The following is a 19,959-nucleotide window of genomic DNA, read 5'->3' as shown; positions in this document are numbered from 1 at the left end:
GGTCCCCTTGGTAGCTCAATGGGTTCAAGTTGAGAATTATATTTTTGGGTCAGTTTGAAATGTTCAAATTAACAAGAGGAAATTCAATTATATGTGATATAATTGTGATGATGTATTAGATACATTAATTGGAAGAATTAATATAAATATGATTTATATTAAATACCATAAAATAGAAAAAGAACTATGGTTTATATGCTTTATATGATGAAATATTAAAACTCTAAGTTATAAATATAATATGATAAGTTGGTTATCATATTTATTTATAATATATTAATTATATGATAATTAATTCTTTTTCTCTAATAACCGATATGAGTGGGAGGTTATTGGAAGTTTTATGATAACTATGAGATAAAAGGAAATTTTTTTTTCAAAATTAGTAGTTGATTCCATTCAGATAATTCTTACAGAAAAGGCTATCAAGTAAAAAGAGTTTTTACTAAGCGATAGTTGTTGAGAGCCTAAACGATCAATTAAGTGTTGACTATACGATAGTTACTCTTTTGATTGTTGCTACACGATCAAGAAGAAAAGTCTATGTGATAGGCTTCCATTATCAAGAAGCAAAGAGTACATCGTCTATGCGATAGCCAGTGTTCTTATCTCTCACTTACTCGATTATTTACCTCCTATCTTTCTCAAGGCAATATCAAACAGAGCCCACAACTCCTGGATTCTCACACCGAGAATACTAAGGTAACACTTGTGGTGGTGTTCCTGTTCAGTTCTTGAATCAAGTTGGACTCGATTGGGTTCGAAGAGTATTCAGACGTTCGTGGAGGTCATGTTCTGTTCGTTGCGTTTGAGTGTTACTGCGGACGCATTGGAGACTGTTCGAGGGATACTTGAAGAATTGTTCTTCAAAGGTACGCATATTCTATCCCTTGAATCTTCTTGTAGTATGTTGTAATTTCTATTGATGCATAATCTGTATGTTTCCGTTTAAGACTGTAATTGTTGTGTTTATTCGAATGGAATATGGAACGATCCACTTCCGTTGCTCATGGAGATCCCCGTTTATGATTTCCTTCATAACTATTATATGAGATGTAATATATAGTTTAATTTTATTAGTTGGTTAATATAATTAAAATTGTTTTTTAATTTTGAATTTAAAAATAACTCCTTAAGGAGTTATTTTGATGGAGTGGGGAGTTATTTGAGGAGAAGTTTTTGTACGTGATATTCAAGATCTCATACAGAAGTGTTCTGTGCTCTTCTCTCTGATCTTGCTCCTTAATCTCCTTTGCAATTTTCTCCCAAGGAAAAACACATCCAAACTCTCCCTTATACCAAAATTAACAAACAGAAGCCCACAACTCTCTATTGATTCTCACCTTCAGAATAACGAGGTAGACATTATGGTGGTGTCCTTGTTACATTGTTCGTTGTGTTCATGTTGCTATTAATGGGAGAAGAAGAGGAGGTTAGTTCGTGATCTTGCTGTGGAGAGGAAGTAAGAAGACGGTTTTTCAAGGGTATGTGATATCCCTTCCCTTTCCTCTCTGTATTTTCTCAGTAAAAGCATGCTTAAGAGTCTATTGTTTATCCTGTTGTTTCCGTCACTCTCATATTTAAAGTTCTGTAAAAAAAAAAATAGAGACACAATACGTTCATACGCTTCCGCTTTGGGAAGTTAATCCCTTTACAGACATGTGTCCAAGTTTCTGATGCCACATCATTGAGAGTTTTTCACTTCGACTACTTGAAGTAACTTTGCTTCTCCTTCTTGCAAAGTTTCTCTCTCCAACATGTACTAGTTGGCATCCATTTTTCTTCCTTTCATAAGTACTAGCCCACCTTGAATCACCTTCATGATTCCCTTATCAACTACAACTTTGCAATTAAAGTCATCATGTTGACCTAATGAGAGCATGTTCTTTTTCAGGCCTTCTACATGTCGCATTTGTTGATTTGGTCGAACTATATTATCATGGAACTTCAACTTGATAGTTCCACCACCGACAATCTTCAAGGCATGATTGTTACAGCTGAACATAGATCCTTCAGAGGTTGGTTCATAATGATGGAACCATTCTCGATGAGAGATCATGTGATAAGTGGCTCTTGAGTTGAAGAACCATACATCAACCATTCTTTTCATGTCATCCATAGTTATCACTACTTCATAAGATAAGACACCACATTCATTTAAGGTGCTTGCTACATTTTCCTGAGAATTGGAATCTTTCTTTTTTAGATTCCAATAATCCTTCTTCAGATGTCCCTTCTTTCCACAATTGTAGCACTTCATGTTCTTTTTACTATTGGGATGTATGTCCTAAAGCCTCGTAGTTATATTTTATTTGAATTAATAGTTGATTATTTTATATGCAATAATCCATTAAGAAAAATCCAAGGTTATTTTATGTAACTTAAACATGTATGTGGTAGACATACATGTGGATCATGTTTAAATAGTAACCTAAATGGACTGTAGTATATCGATAAGGTTGGGTGTCTTATCCTAGTACTACTACTGATACGACCTGCTTTGTAAATATTACAATTATTGTACAGTGTTACAAATGATATGATTCTGATCATTCATGTAGAGACACGTGAGAGGGGTATCATATACAAAGAGTTTGTATAAGACAGGACTACGAAATATTAAGTCTCTCTTTATAACACTGTTGCTAAAAAAGACCTACATTTCACCAAGATGACCATAGGTGATTTAACCTTAATCCAGACTAAGTTGTGAACTCCTGCCTATGAAGGTGGTCCTTTGATTTGTATGGGTGAGGGTGAACAAATTCGCCAACTAAATGTGTTTACCATTTTGGAAATTTGTCTGAGTGAGGAGCTGGGAACTCAATTAAACAAGATAGAATTCACGCTTTCCCTTTGTTAGGGTAAGTAGATGGATTGCTCCCTTAAGAAGTGATTCTGGGTTTTGAACAATAAGGGCCTTCACCTTCTCACTGGCCAGAGAGAGGTGTAGTTATAGTGGGACTATGACTAATTGTTCATTAGATAGATCAGTTATACTTAAAGAGTCTGGGGAAAAACAATAATTTTGACCCAACTGTACTTACGAGCAATTTTTGAAGGGTCAACACACTGTTGATTGGTTATATCCAATGGACACATAAATATATCTTCAGTTCGAAGAGTGAAATTTTTGGCCTTTAGTGGAGTGACCGACAGTTAATAAATGTTGATTAATTTGATTAAAGAGTTTAATCAATTAATCTCATATCATTGGAGCTTCAATCTGTAAGTCCATAATGTCCCCTTGTTAGCTCAATAAGGACTAAAGAGAATCAAATTAATTTTGATTTAACTTGAATCGTTCAAATTAATTAAAGGGAATTAATTGTATAAGATACAATTAATATAATGTATGTTTATACATTATAAAGTATAATGTATGTTGACATTATATGAAAGAGATAAGTATTTGAATATGGTTTAAGTATCTATTAAATGAATGAGATTCATATAAAAACTATTAAAATTAATGTGAATATGATTAATATTAAATCTATATAGTTTTATGAGAGAAATAAATATTTGAAAATAATTCAAATATTAATCATATGAATGTGATTCATAAAAAGTTATAGACTAAAATTAATATGAATATGATTCATATTAATACTATAGCTTTTATGAGAGATAATAAACTATAATTATATTATATGTGATATAATAAACTATATATTATATATTATATGAGGTATAATATATGGTTTAATCATATTAATTGGTTAATATAATTAAATTAAAGTTGAATTTTTTAAATTCAAATTAAATATAACTCTTTGGGAGTTATTGAGAAAGTTAGAAAAAATGAGTTGAGAAACTTCATTTGGAAAGACGTGACTTTATGAGACAAAATCATCTTCTTCCTCACTTTCTGTATAACATCCCTTGGCTTGCTTTTTTGTCTGAATCTCAAGATCTCTCTTCTTCCGTTTTTACCAAAAGGAAGCCCACAACTCTCATTTGATTCTCTCCTTAAGAATAACAACAAAGTCTTTCTTGGTGGTGGCCAAAAAGCAAAGAGTTTGCTACCTTGTTTGTGGTGTTAAGGTTCGAAAGAAGAAGTTCCATTCGTGATCGTGACCATCGGAAAGGAAGCGAGAAGATGGGATCTTCAAGGGTAAGTTTAATTTCTTCCCTTATTCCTCTCTGTATTCTTAGAAGCATGCTTAAGGGTGGATGTTTATCCTATAAGTTTCCGTTATTTCTCCGTTTAATTAAGTTTTGTAAAATGATTTCAAAGACAAGCAATCGTTCGCTTCTGTTGTATGGGAAATCAATTTCCTTCAATTGGTATCAGTGCCATATCATCTTTGAATTTTATTTTCTAAATTATTTTCGGAGTTTTGGTGGGATTTAACACTGCATTATGAATGAATGCACATGGATGTTTCAAAATTAGCTAGATTTATTGCTTTAAAGTTGTTTAAAGTTGTAATTGCCTGGAGTTTTGGGCATTTAAATTCTACTATAGAGTTTGTAATTTTGTCCATGTTGTTCATGATGTGGTTCCGGCTTCAATTTGGAAAAATCTAGAGCAAAAACAAAGCAAATCGGATGAATGGACGAGGCAGAGTAAGCCTTCTTCCCTAGAACATAGGGCTAGAGCATCGTGCCGCTTGCCCTACAAGGCAGAAAGCCCCGCGTCACTACACTCTAATTGCGGCATTACAACACTGCACGGAGCGTTGTGAGGCTGCATGCGACATAGCCCTACGGTACTGCAACATAAGACCAACATCGCAACGCCTCAACGCAGCGTTTCAATGCTCCAAGTTTCTGTCATGTGTGCGTCAGGCCAATTGAGATCGTAGGTTCAAACTGGTGCAACGATTCTGAAGCTGTTTTTTTAGTTTATTTTTTGTTTTATTTAATTAATTTGTAATTTATTAATTATTTTTTTGTTTTTTGATTAATATAAATTAATATAAATTTTTTGTTATATTAATTTAATTAATTGCTTAGGATGCCAATTTTGGTCCATTGTTGTTTATTTATATTATTATACAGGTGATGTATTATTATTTATATAGCATACTGTATGTCATATAGATTAAAATCCCGCTATAAGATTAACATAAAATCATACATCATTTTTAATATAAGAGTTTATTATATAGTTGCATAATTTAGTAAAGCATGATCATACATCATATTTAATATAAAAGTTATATTATATGATTGCATGCATAGTAACACGTCCATGCATCATATTTTAATATAAGAGTGATATTGTATGATGTATAATATAAGTGTTATATTATGTGGTGGATGTGTTGTTTATTTTCATTATTGGATAATATAAGTGTTATATTATATAATGAAAATGGAAATGCATGAAGCATGGTATTACCTTAGAAATATAATTGTTATATTTTTATGTATGTCATTAGATGCATGGTTTAGGTTTTAATTGTTTCATCAAACCTTACAAGTGTTATAATTTTAATGAAATTAGAATTAATATCTATAATCAAGAGTTGCATGGAAACATAGGTTAAAATTAATTTTAAATGATTTAAAATTGATTTCACCTAGACCTATGTTAGTATATTTCTAATGTGATTAGAAACAGATTGATCTTTTATTTTATTTTTAATAGGATTAAAATAAAAATAATAAAAAATTAAATTTATAACATAGTTATCTATAAGGGACCTTTGTCTAAGGAATGTTCTGTCTAAGGCTTGGGTATTTAAGTTCACAAAAATGGAACACCCGTACCTGGGAACCGACCAGGAAGGTGAATTAGACAATAATGTTATAAGCATGCAATAAATGATTAAGTTTATTAAAGTGTTTAATAAAGAATACTCATATATTGTTAAACTATCCAGTACAAGAGTTATATTGGGCCAATTTAACAATTCACTTAGATAAATTTATTAATCTAATTTATGTAAGTAATGAACCCTCATTTGTAAAACAATTAGTGGGAGGAAAATGATGTATAATACTTCAATTTCCTTTTCACATTTCTTCCTAAATAGTTCACACCATGAGATCTATGCTCGGCTCAAGAACATTTATTTGTGTTCCCTTGTGGATGATATTTGCATAGGTCAATACCAAGGTGAATGGAGAGAGTGCTTATAATGAGTGGGAGAGGGAAGTGTGTCAACACATCTCATGGTCTCCTTCATTGGTTTACAGTAAACTTTCATGCTCGGTCTCGAGTCACCTTTGCTTGTGTCCCCCTACGGATGGTGTTTACATGAATTTTTACTCAAATTCGAGAAATAAATAGGATTGCTTTAGTCTTGGCCCCAATCGATTTTTCCCTACAGTTGACTTATTAGGGCAGAGCTCAAGCGTCTAAAATGGAAGGTCACACTTACAATAAATTTTTAAGCAAGTTAATAATTTCTTGACCAAATAAATGGTAACTAATTGTTATAGGAATAAGAATTATTTTAGTATAAAAATTAGTTGAGAATGAATCATTCCAGTAAAGGAATGACTGACCACCCTTTAGTGGTGCTTATTCTAACTCACTTGAGTATCATAGCAATAGAAATTTTGAATTAATATGGATGAAATTTATCTTAAATATATTGGATTCATTTTTTTTTATTTCTATGCTGAACTAGAATGGGTAAGAGCTTGCATATAGTCAATTAATATGTTTTATATCGTTCAAAGCTATGTCATTTTCTTTCGAGGTTTTAATTTTTTTTAATTACCTATATAAGTCAAAGGGTTTGATAAATATGTTACTTTGAAAATGTCATTAACACATAATGACAGAGTAATTTTATCTTTTATTTGGGAAATGTTCTCAAAAGGAATTGTTGTCAACTCATGAAGTGTTCATGAATAATCTTTACAATGATAGTCAACTTTTATTGTCTAAATAACATATGATGTGTTTGGACTATAAAATAAAGTCATGACGAAACATATTGTATGTTGAAGTCTTGAGAAGCTATATGACCTCCAAAGTTAAGCATTATCTGAGCCCAAAAAAATCATAATGACTAAAGTTGATAAGTAAAATGTTTCCAAATTAGTTTGAGATATCGCATGATGAGGAATTTTAGAAATATCTCAAAAGGAAGAAAAATAAGAATAATTAAATTTTATTTACTAAGTTATTGGTGGAGAATATATATTCACACCTTGATAGTTGAATAATGATTCAGTATCAAAATTTTTCTTCATTAAAATTAGATTGTAAATTTTGGTGAATACTTAATTCAGTGGAATAGTTCTACTAGTTGACAATAGGAAGCTCATCTTAGTTAAAGTAATGAAAGCATTAAAATATTGTTTATTTATGTTGAATATGGTGTTTTTATCATCATAAAAGAAATTCAATTTCTCCAAACATAATTACTAAGTATTTTTGTAACAACTCAAATTTGTACGCATATACTATAAGAATTTAAATGTCAAATATTAAGCAAGACGAAATTTTATTTAAAGGGGTGGTAAATGTAATACCCTAACCCTAATTTAGAAAGTAGGAAAAACAAATAAAATATATAATTAAGAATGAAAAATATATAAACTTAATAGGAAAGTCGGGTGAAAATTTAGAATTGGAAAAAAATAAGAAATTTATTAATTATCCAAAAATAATGAATAAGGGGCAGAATCAGGGAGGATTAATTAGAAGTTGGACACTAGCTAATTCAGGAGACAAAGAACAGTAGATAACTTTTTGTTTTGACACTGCTCATTGGAAGAATTGGAGGTGAATTAATTGTCCATATACTCTTAAAATTTGAAAGAGTTAAAAAAGGGAAGTGGAATCCACAAGCAATGAAGACAACCCATGCGTGAAAACTACCGAGAGTGGAGAGAAAATTGGAGAGAGCGAGAGTAAAGAGAGCGAGATTCTCAACAAGACAGTGGGAGGGAGCGGGAGCGGGAGCGAGAGTCATGAGAGCCAAACCAGTGAGAAAGCTAGAGAGAGCAAGATTCTGAGAACAAAGAGAGCGAGATTTGGATAGAAGCGTGGATTATGCGTTGAGTTTGGCCACGATCTTATAGATTATACATGGAGAACCCTAAAATTGAATACAAACAAAGGTTGAAGACGTAATGGCAAATGTTAGCCAAAATTAGGTGTCTTATTAAGAGAAATTCTTAAACCTAAGTAATTTTATAGAAGCCATTTATAGGATGAGTTGTCACATAGAGAAGAGCTGGAAATGGCTATAAATAGGAGACTTTGGGCTGAAAGTTAAATTGATTCTCAAACCAAACTCAGTAGTAAAATTCGTATGAAAAGGGTGAAGTAATTCTGTTAGTTTGAAGGAGGAAACGTGAGGGAAGTGCTGCCCAAATTTCTTTCTGATTTAAAAGGGAAAGCTCTACTGATTAAACCATAATGAATAATAAGGAATAACTAGGATCGCAGTCAAGGTAAGTAGTTATCTCACCAGTGTTTCATGGTAGTGTACCTTTAATATGTTACATAATTATGTTATTGTTATGTTGCATTACATGTTTAAAATACATTTATCGATAAGGGACCCCATGCATTATGTTTGTTTATAAGATTAAATTTTAATTAGATAAAGGTTATGCTTCTAGGACTAGCAGGGCATGTATGGTTGCACCCCTCTAGACCCAATTCTATGTCAAGATTATTCTAGGGCTAGCAGGGTATGTATGGTTGCACCCCTCTAGACCCAATTCTATGTCAAGTTTATGCTAGGGACTAACAGGGTATGTATGGTTGCACCCCTCTAGTCCAAACTTACGTTTATGGTAATGGTTGATGTTGGATGCGACTCTGGCCCTACTGACTGCATGACCCGTTAATCATCAGATGAGTTAGTTTCCGACTAAGTCCTCATCTTCCTATCAGGGCGAAGAAATTTACGTTAGAAGCATAACCGCACCATATGTTATTATATGTTTTCGGTCTCAATCATATGTTTTCAGAACATGTCGCATGTGATTGTGCATTTGGTCACTACCCAATGTGAGAATTACTTACTGGGTATATTATATACTCATCCTATTTTTACAGACTTTGTAGGTAAAGACACGGCGTAGGTGGCAAAACTGGACGTCGCTCAAATAGCCAACCAACAAACTCACTATTATAGGCATATGCATTTTTGTATCACTACGTTAGTGTTTTATGGATCCTGGTGTTTTGTAAAATAAAATTTTTATATAGTTTTCTACCTAATTAATAAAATCTTAGATATGTTCTTTTCAGATTTTTACCAAAACTCATCTCATAATAGAAAAGTCTAAGCATGCATGTTGTAACGATCGGACCATAATATGTAAGGATTCGGTCGTTACAGGTTGGTATCAGAGCATTTGAGCCAATTAGGCTCTATTAATTAGAAGAGTCATGGTGTTTGATGGTTCGGCCTGTTAAGTGATGCCCACAGTTGTGCCAAATACGCTGATAAGTGGAATTTTCAAACAAGTAATTTAGTAAATAATTTAATAAACATAAGGCATGAGTTAAAAAAAATATATATAATAAATAAAATTAGGTCGCTTCCTTATTATGAAAATAAAATGTGGGTACCATATGCCACCACAAAGGGCTCCAACACGACGAGGCAGACCTGAAGTGAATCCACAAGGGATAAAAATCAAGGACATGGACAGACGCCTTACGTGTTACTTACACTAGAGGCGCTATAAATACTAATACAAAATATGAGTAATGGAAACACAACCTCGTCCACAACACCAATAACAAATGATACAAATGACTCGAAGATCATTTGAGAATTCAGGAAGTTCAATCCTTCAACATTTGATAGATCATCTGTGGATTCAATTATAGTAGAGAATTGGATAACAGAAATAGAAACTATTTTCCACCATATGAACATCCCAGAAGAACAGAAAGTAAATTGTGTCACATTCATGTTAAGAGCCGATGCAAAGTTCTGGTGGGAATCCACACAAAGAACAGTCAAAGGTACAGTCTCATGGCAGCAATTCAATCAGGCTTTTTACAACAAGTATTTCCCTTTGACAGTGAGATATCAAAAGGAAGTGGAATTTCTTAATCTTTGTCAAGAGAACATGTCGGTGGCAGAGTATGAACGAAAATTTGATCGCTTGTCTCACTTTGTTCCTCGACTAGTGGACACAGAAGAGAAGAAGGTGGAAAGGTTTATTTGGGGATTAAGAGAAGGCATTCGAGGCATTGTTACTGCTTTCCGACACAAAGAGTATGCCCTTGCCCTCGAGTCAGCCTTACTCATGGAAGTAGATCTTGCTACCAAAACCTCAACTTCTGAACAAGGATTCATGCCAAATCAAAAAAGGAAATTCACCCAACAAGGCTTCCAACATTCACCACGGCAAGAAAAAATTTCCCAAAGCGCTCAGGGCATACAGTCACAATAGGAGAGTCAAACATTTAAATATCCAAAGTGCAGAAATTATGGAAAACACCATCAGGGCCAATATTTTCGGAACTTAGGGGTGTGTTTCAACTGCGGCCAAACGGGTCACTATGCAAAGGCTTGTCCAAAACTCATCAACCAAGTATCAACTGCTCAGACCACCCAACCTACTAGTAACAAGGTTACCCAACAACAGAAAGAACCGGTGTTTGCTGTTACACGTCAAGAGGCAGAGGATCTAGATGCAGTTGTTATAGGTACATTACCCATCCTTGGGTATTATGCCTTCACATTATTTGATTCGGGCTCTAGTCATTCATTCATCTCTACAACATTTGCACAACCTGCTCAATTAACATCAAAGCCCTTAGGCTACATTCTATCCGTAGCTACTCCTACCAGAGTATCTATGTTGGCCCACTCAGTAGTAGAAAACTGTGAATTGTCAGTATCAGAACATAAACTAGGGGTGACCCTTATCATCCTAGACATAAGTGATTTCGACATAATACTAGGTATGGACTGGTTAGCAGCAAAATATGCAAGCATAGAATGTCATAATAAAGAGGTCATATTCATCTTTCCAACAGGAACCAAGTTTAAGTTTAAGAGTTCTAATACACAATCAGCCCCAAGAATAATTTCAGCCTTAAAAAACTAAACATTTGCTCAACCATGGGGCTTGGGCATATTTAGCAAGTGTAGTGGATTTACGAAACCAAAAGGATGAAATTAAGGTCATTCTTATAATAAGAGAATTTGAAGATGTATTCCCAGAAAAGCTACCAGGTTTACCACCTAGTCGAGAAATAGAATTTTGTATAGATCTAATTCCCGGAGCTGAACCAATATCTAAAGCACCATATAGAATGGCACCTGCGGAATTAAAAGAACTCAAAATACAATTACAAGAATTGTTAGATAAAAGATTTATACGCCCTAGCGTATCTCCATGGGGAGTACCTATCTTATTTGTTAAGAAAAAGGATGGATTAATGCGTTTATGTATAGATTATCGGGAGTTGAATAAGTTGACAATAAAGAATAAGTACCCATTCCCACGCATTGATGACCTATTTGACCAATTACAAGGAGCCTCAGTATTCTCTAAAATAGACTTACGATCTGGATATCATCAACTATGAATCAAGGAGTCTGATATACCCAAGACTGCTTTCCGAACAAGATATGGGCATTATGAATTCGTTGTGATGCCCTTTGAATTAATGAATGTCCCAGCAGCCTCCATGGGCTTGATGAATAGAATTTTTAAGGACTATCTTGATAACTTCGTGATCCTATTTATAGATGATATTTCGGTCTATTCCAAGTCTGAGGCAGAATATGAAAAACATTTTAGGGACGTCCTTTCCATACTAAGAAATGAAAAGTTATATGCCAAATTCTCCAAATATGAGTTTTGGACGCGACAAGTTGCCTACCTAGGGCATATTGTAAAGCAAGAAGGAATCTCAATGGATCCTGCTAAGATTGAAACAATTAGCAACTGGCCTCGCCCAACAACAATCAGCGAAGTGCGAAGCTTCCTTGGATTAGCAGGATATTATAGACGATTTGTGAAGAATTTCTCAAGTATAGCATTACTCTTAACTAACCTCACCGAGAAGAATAATCCTTTTTTCTGGAACCAAGCATGTGAGCAAAGCTTCCAGGAACTAAAAGAAAAGTTGACCACAACCCCTATTCTCACTATACCTGACGAATCAGGGGGTTTAACTGTATACAGTGACGCATCGAAGAAGGGGCTTGGTTGTGTATTGATGCAACACGGAAAGGTAATAGCATATGCTTTAAGACAACTAAAACCTTATGAACAAAATTATCCTATTCATGACTTGGAGTTAGCTACCGCAGTCTTTGCCTTAAAGATATGGAGACATTACTTATATGAGGAAAAGATCCAAATTTATACAGATCATAAAAGCCTTAAGTACTTCTTTACCCAAAAAGAGTTAAATACGAGGCAACGAAGATGTTTAGAATTAGTAAAAGACTATGATTGTGAGATCCTTTATCACTCAGGAAAAGCTAACATTGTTGCTGATGCTCTTAGTAGAAAGTCAGCTCATACAGCAGCCCTAAGTACCATCTCCAAACACATAATGGATGACCTTGAAAGAGCTGAGATCTCACTAATACCCAAAATCTTCACAACTCGAATAGCACAGTTAATTGCAAGACCTGCATTAAGGCAAACTTAGCCCCCGCTTTATTAGACCCTTTGAAATATTAGAACGTATTGGCCAAGTAGCTTATCGATTCGTATTACCACCTACCCTTTCTACAATACATCATGTCTTTCATGTATCGATATTTCGGAAATACGTGTTTGACCAACCACATGTAGTAAATTATGAACCTATACAAATAAGTGAAAACTTGGAATATGAAAAGACTTCAGTTTGCATTCTAGCAAGAGAGAAGAAATCACTTCGTAATCGGGAAATAAGTTTACTGAAAGTTCTCTGGAGAAATCAACAAGTAGAAGAAGCTACATGGGAACAAGAAGAAGAGATGAAAGTCAGATACCCTTATCTGTTTAAGAACCAAGAAACTTTCGAGGACGAAAGTTCTAAAGGGGGGAAGATTGTAACAACCCAAATTTGTATGCATATACTACAAGAAATTAAATGTCAAATGTTAAGCAGGACGAAATTTTATTTAAAGAGGTGGTAAATGTAATACCCTAACCCTAATTTAGAAAGTAAGAAAAACAAATAAAATATATAATTAAGAATGAAAAATATATAAACTTAATAGAAAAGTCGGGTGAAAATTTAGAATTGAAAAAAAATAAGAAATTTATTAATTATCCAAAAATAATGAATAAGGGGGCAGAATCAGGGAGGATTAATTAGAAGTTGGACGCTAGCTAATTCAAGAGACAAAGGGCAGTAGATAGCTTTTTGTTTGGGCACTACTCATTGGAAGAATTGTAGGTGAATTAATTGCCCATATACTCTTAAAATTTGAAAGAGTTAAAAATGGGAAATGGAATCCACAAGCAGTGAAGGCAACTCATGCGTGAAAACTACCGAGAGTGGAGAGAAAATTGGAGAGAGCAAGAGTAAAGAGAGCGAGATTCTCAGCGAGACAGTGAGCGAGAGCGGGAGCGAGAGCGAGAGTCACGAGAGCTAAACCAGCAAGAAAGCTGGAGAGAGCGAGATTCTGAGAACAAAGAGAGCGAGATTTGGACAGAAGCGTGGATTATTCGTTGAATTTGGCCACGATCTTATAGATTATACATGGAGAACCCTAAAATTGAATACAAACAAAAGTTGAAGACGTAAGGACAAACGTTAGCCAAAATTAGGTGTATTATTAAGAGAAATTCTTAAACCTAAGTAATTTTAGAGAAGCCATTTGTAGGATGAGTTGTCACACAGAGAAGAGCTGGAAACGGCTATAAATAGGAGGCTTTGGGCTGGAAGTTAAACTGATTCTCAAACCAAACTCAATAGTAAAATCGTGTGAAAAGGGTGAAGTAATTCTGTTAGTTTGAAGGAGGAAACGCGAGGGAAGTGCTGCCCAAATTTTCTTCTAATTTAAGAGGGAAAGCTCTACTGATTAAACCATAATGAATAATAAGGAATAACTAGGATCGCAATCAAGGTAAGTAGTTATCTCACCAGTGTTTCATGGTAGTGTACTTTTAATATGTTACATAATTATGTTATTGTTATGTTGCATTACATGTTTAAAATACATTTATCGACAAGGGACCCCATGCATTATGTTTGTTCATAAGATTAAATTTTAATTAGATAAAGGTTATGCTTCTAGGGCTAGCAGAGCATGTATGGTTACACCCCTCTAGACCCAATTCTATGTCAAGATTATTCTAGGGCAGCAGGGCATGTATGGTTGCACCCCTCTAGACCCAATTCTATGTCAAGTTTATGCTAGGGACTAACAAGGTATGTATGGTTGTACCCCTCTAGTCCAAACTTACGTTTATAGTAATGGTTGATGTTGGATGCGACTCTGGCCCTACTGACTGCATGACTCGCTAATCATCAGATGGGTTAGTTTCTGCCTAAGTCCTTTTCTTCCTATCAAGGTAGAGAAATTTACGTTAGAAGCATAACCGACCACCACATGTTATTATATGTTTTCGGTCCCAATCATATGTTTTCAGAACATGTCGCATGTGATTGTGCATTTGGTCACTACCCAATGTGAGAATTACTTACTGGGTATATTATATACTCATCCTATTTTTACAGACTTTGTAGGTAAAGACACAGCGTAGGTGGCAAAACTGGACGTCGCTCAAATAGCCAACCATCAAACTCACTATTATAGGCATATTCATTTTTGTATCACTACGTTAGTGTTTTATGGATCCTGATGTTTTGTAAAATAAACTTTTTATATAGTTTTCTACCTAATTAATAAAATCTTAGATATGTTCTTTTGAGATTTTTACCAAAACTCATCTCAATAGAAAAGTCTAAGCATGCATGTCGTAACGGTCGGACCATAATATATAATGATTCGGTCGTTACAATTTCATAGAGTATGAATGGCTTTAGTGATAAGGCATGTTTTCAAAAATTGTTTTGAAAATATATTCAGCTTTAAATAAATACATTTTTGTCTGTTAAAGGTTAACACAACTACGTACTAAACTAAGAGAGCATAAGAATTAATGAATCCAAAAAGAAAGACAAATTCTATTCTCCTAAAGGGATACATGTCTTTGGCTTTAAATAATAGTTACATATAATTCTCTAAGAGTTAAAATTAAATTATTATTACCTGTCAAAAGCCTTACTTCTCATGCAGATGTGTCATTAAAACCTTATTAGATAAGGTTATCTGGCCAATGTTGAACTTTCTAGCAATCTTGTGATTGTAAGCATAAGTATGACATCATAAATAAGTCATTAATATGATTTACAAATATTTATGAATAAAAGTATGTTATTTTAATGCAATTTAAGTCTTAATTTTCTTTGAAATATTTAAAAGAAATTAGACTAAAGTTTAAGTCATTTAGGTAAGTTTTTTGTGACATTATGATCAAATCATAATGATTAGTACAGATATTTGTTGTACTAAGCCTAATTGATAGAGTTGAGATGAGATCTCAACTCTGAGCATTAGGTGCAATTTGGATGAAATTGTGCTGCAATAGGAGATATATGGTTTTGTTGAACTTTGTATATTTTAGGTACTTTGTTAAACATAGTCGTAATGTTTTTTATTACACCGATGGCTAACTCCACCAAGGATATGCAATGGAGGTTGCAATTTTGAACATTATTTCCTCCAAAATGTTTGTGAAACAATGCTTAATTATGAAAGTGTTATAAAACTAGTTTATGACATTTCAAGTTTTGGGTAAGTTGAGACACTTGTGTCAAAACAAACCCTTGATGAAATAAATGTGCAAAAGGATGCCTAGATATAGGCAATCCTAGAGGAGTTGATCAATGGCCTTTTGGACAGTCCAAAGTAAAATGATGTATTTGTGTGACAAATACTGATTCATTTGAAAACTTAAAGGTTGCAGACCTATAAAAGGGTCAAATTGTGTTGATGAATTCCAAGTAAAACCCTGTAATAATTAACATGTGTTAATAATTTATTTTCATAATTGTCAACAGTTAAGTCTTCATCGTAGTGAGAAAGTTATAAGATAATTCAACCTTTTCAAAAACTTACTTGAAGTCTTCGTTGTTATATAGATGACAAGATGAAAAGTTATAAACATTACAGTAATAGGAGAGTTATGCAATAGCTCAACTTTCGCTATGACTTCTCTTATTGAAAGTCAAAGCTATCATACTGGATGACAAGAATTGAAGGAAGTTGACAAAGAGAAATTTTATTAAAGTCATAAATTTGAGATAAAGTAGTGTACTTAATCTCAATCAATTTTTGTAGATTTTTCATTGATGGGGTCAAACTCAAAAGATATGAATGGATTTACAAAAAGGAAAACTTGAAAGTCTAGTACTTGGAGATAGCGATCTTTAAAGTAAGACTTTTTTGCATTAGGTGAAAACCAGTTCTAAAACTGTTGGGTGAAAATGAATTTTGAGTCAATTTTCTAACTAGTTTCTATAACAGTCTTTATGCTTTATTCGATTCATTGTTACATATGAGATATGTAAAAATGAATAATTTCTTTTATGAAAAGGAGTTCAATGCATCTACACAATTTCAAAAGAATTTCTTCAAAGATTGGATTGCAAAAAGTTTGCAAGATGTTCATTTGAGAAATAAACTTCACAATTGGGATCTTTGAGAATAAGAGATTGATATAGTATCATAACCAATAACTTTGAACTATGATGATCTTCTTGTACAGACAAGAAAATGAAACGTGGGTATTTATCTATATTATATTGATATTTGCTCATTATGAATGAAGTAGAAATCAGTATAAAAGTTTGACTGTTTAACTAATTTCAAATAGTTGATTTGAAGTGTTCTTGTATATTAAAAGTTCACATTCAGATATTTAGGACACGATGTTAAATTTGTCTGATGCATCTTACGTTTACAAAGTAGTTGTTTACTGTTTGATGCAAACGCTTTAGATGGCATGGCAATGTACCATTCTACAATGAAGTTGATATGTCTAAGGGAAAAGTTTTCTAAGACACCTCAAATGTTGAAGGGATGTAAATCTCATATGAGACTTCATTAACATTTAATATACAATTGGTTAGCTAAATCGATAAAGTCGATGGTATTGAAGAATCTTTTACCGAAGAGTTCCATGAGCGCGTTTGGATCGCTCCGATCTCACAGTGACCGAAATACAACAATATACATTCAAACGTACAGTTATGCAAAAAAATCTTAATTAACGGCATGCTATGAACAAGATATAACAAGAGAATGAGTTGCCATACCAGTTGAAGACAGTCCTCAAACTTCGGAACTCAACGCAGCGGAAAACCTCCACACGATCTACCAACGCCCAGCAGAATTGTCAACTACAGTATCACGAACACGAACACCGCACAAGCATGAATGCAAAGGGGACGACACCACCAGAAAAGAGCCCCGGGTATTCTCGGAGTGAGAGCCCAAAGCATGGTCTTTGGTGTATTTGGTAGAGGAAGGAGGAAGCACGGATCGTGTAGGCGATAAACAAGTGGGAAGAAAAAAGGCGCTATAGCATAGCACGATGCTTATCGTTTAGGAGACACTACACGATCGTGTAGGTTTTACTGAACGATCGTTTAGGAAATGGTATACAATCGTTTAGCAAACTCGGCACATACTACGATTGTTTAGAGAAGCTATGCGATCGTATAAGAACTAGTGTGTGATCATTTAGACGCGAGGTGGACGATCGTCTAGACGAAGAGCGACTATCGTATAGGCTTTTGAAAAAAATTAAGCAATCGATTAGATTTCACCAGCGCGCATCTGCAATTTCTTTTGGACGATTGAACGATCTCACGATTCAAAATGAAACAATGTCATTTTTATTTCATCGGTTACAATAACAGACGCTGCCACACTAACCCACGTCCAAACATGATTTTTGGGTTAATTATCATATAATTAACCAGCTAAAATATTATTAAATATAATCATATTATATTTATATCATATATAATTAACCAGTCCAATTATACCATATATAATCGAACTTTCTCTTGTCAATTTGAACATTTCAAATTAACCTAAATACTAGTTCTCGACTTTATCCAAGCTACCCAGGGGACCTAATGAACCTGTGGTTCGAAGCTTCAACAGTTTGTGAATAGCTGACTAAACTCTTTAGCCACGAGATTCACCATCCGTTAACTATCAGGTATTCCACTAAAGACCAACAGCTGAAATCTTCTTACCACAGATATATTTCTGTATCCATCGGATATAACCAATCATGAGTACGATGACCCTTCACAGATGCTCGTAAGTACAGTTGGGCCAAATTACCGTTTTACCCCTGTAGTTACATCTCACTCCTTAAGTACCACTGATTGCTCTAATGAACAATACAACAAGTCCAACTTTGTGTGAACACCTCTCGAGCCAAGAGAAGGTGTGTGGCGCCACATCGTTCAAGTCCTGGAATCAACCTTTAAGAGAGTTATTTATCTACGTACCCCTGCCTTGGGGAATGAGTGAATTCCATCTTGTGTAGTTGAGTTCTCAGCTCCCAAATCAGATGAATCCCTAAAATGGTAGGTTTGAATCGGCGACCTAGCCACTCACACCCATATAAATCAAAGAACCGTCCTCAATGGCAGGAGTTTCCAACTCACTCAGGATTGAGGTCATGTTACCTATGGTCATCCTAGTGAAGTGAAGTCTCTATCATGAACGGTGTTATATAACAAGACGTTAACACTTTGTGGTCAGGTCTTATACAAACTCTTTGTATAGGACGCCCCTGCTCGCATGTTCCCAACACGAATGATTAGGATCAGACCATCTATGACAAGTCATAACACTTGTGACCAATCCATAAAGCGGGCCACATCTATAGCATTACCAGGATAAGGTTTCCCCCATGTATCCATATACTACAAACTATTTTGGTTATCACTCAAGACATGATCCACTTGTATGTCACCACATACATGCTTGAGTCACATACAGATAAACAGGGATTTTATGTTTATTGATTTGTGGTAAAGCAAATAAAACAAGCAACTGAGCAAAAAATACAAGATGTGAAGTAAATATCATATATCAATAATACAAGCGTTCGTATAAGTTGTTTACAAACTACAGGACATGAGACTTTAGGGCACCATTGAGTTCTAAAAATTAAAACTTACGAATGATGAGACGTTGGTGTATAAAGTCTAAGATTTGATAGTTTTATGGGATACACTGTTTCATAATGGATTTAGAGAAATCTGTGTTTTACCTAGCTGGTGTAGATTGGACGATGATGCAATGTTTTGCTTGTGAAGTAATCATTTGCATAGTCAAGTATATTCTTAGATATTTGAAAGTTGTTTCAGATATAACTTAGTCTATCCACTTTACGAGCTAATGTGGTGCAAGGACTGAGTCAGAGGACATATATAAGCACCAAGTTTTAGGAATAACACGAAATAAGAGAAACATTGCAGTGGTGAACATATGGTTTTGTTGACATAAAAATTTGTATTATCTAAAAGGATTCTCTAGACTGGAGTGTGAGAGGATTTCTAGAATGTCTAGGACTACAAGACATGTCTTTAGTAAGTTAGGGAAAGTGGGAAAGCATTAAAGCATAGAGTATTCCTTAGGATACATGTCTCGCCAGCTTCCCCGACTTTAGTGCCAGTGGGAGATTGTTGGGATGTATAAAGCCTTGTAGTTGTTTGTTATTTGAATCAATGGTTGATCATTTTATATGCAATAATCCATTAAAGAAAAATCCAAGGTTATTTTATGTAGCTTAAACATTTATGTGGTAGACATATAGGTAAACCATGTTTAAGAAATAACCTAAATGTTTTGTAGTATATGGATAAATTTGGGTGCCTTATCCTGGTAACACTACTGATACGACCCATTTTATAAATATTACAATTATTGTAAAGTGTTAAAAATGATATGATTTTGATCATTCATGTGAAAACATGTGAGTAGGTGTATCCTATACAAAGTGTTTGTATAAGATCGGACCACG

General features: G+C 34.1%; 1 protein-coding gene across 1 annotated transcript; it reads right to left on the bottom strand.

Annotated features, from left to right (window-relative positions):
* Positions 1 to 1,762: 1,762 nt before the first annotated feature.
* Positions 1,763 to 2,260, bottom strand: LOC150032904 (uncharacterized). The gene has a single exon (XM_090307076.1). The coding sequence runs from the start codon at positions 2,258 to 2,260 to the stop codon at positions 1,763 to 1,765; it is 498 nt and encodes a 165-aa protein (XP_090163202.1).
* Positions 2,261 to 19,959: the final 17,699 nt, after the last annotated feature.

Source organism: Benincasa hispida, chromosome 11, assembly GCF_027475165.1.
Source record: "Benincasa hispida cultivar pf3 chromosome 11, pf3_genome.v1.1, whole genome shotgun sequence".
NCBI lineage: Eukaryota > Viridiplantae > Streptophyta > Magnoliopsida > Cucurbitales > Cucurbitaceae > Benincasa > Benincasa hispida.
Note: the sequence above shows the minus strand (reverse complement) of the source record. Positions and strands in the feature narration are given on the sequence as shown.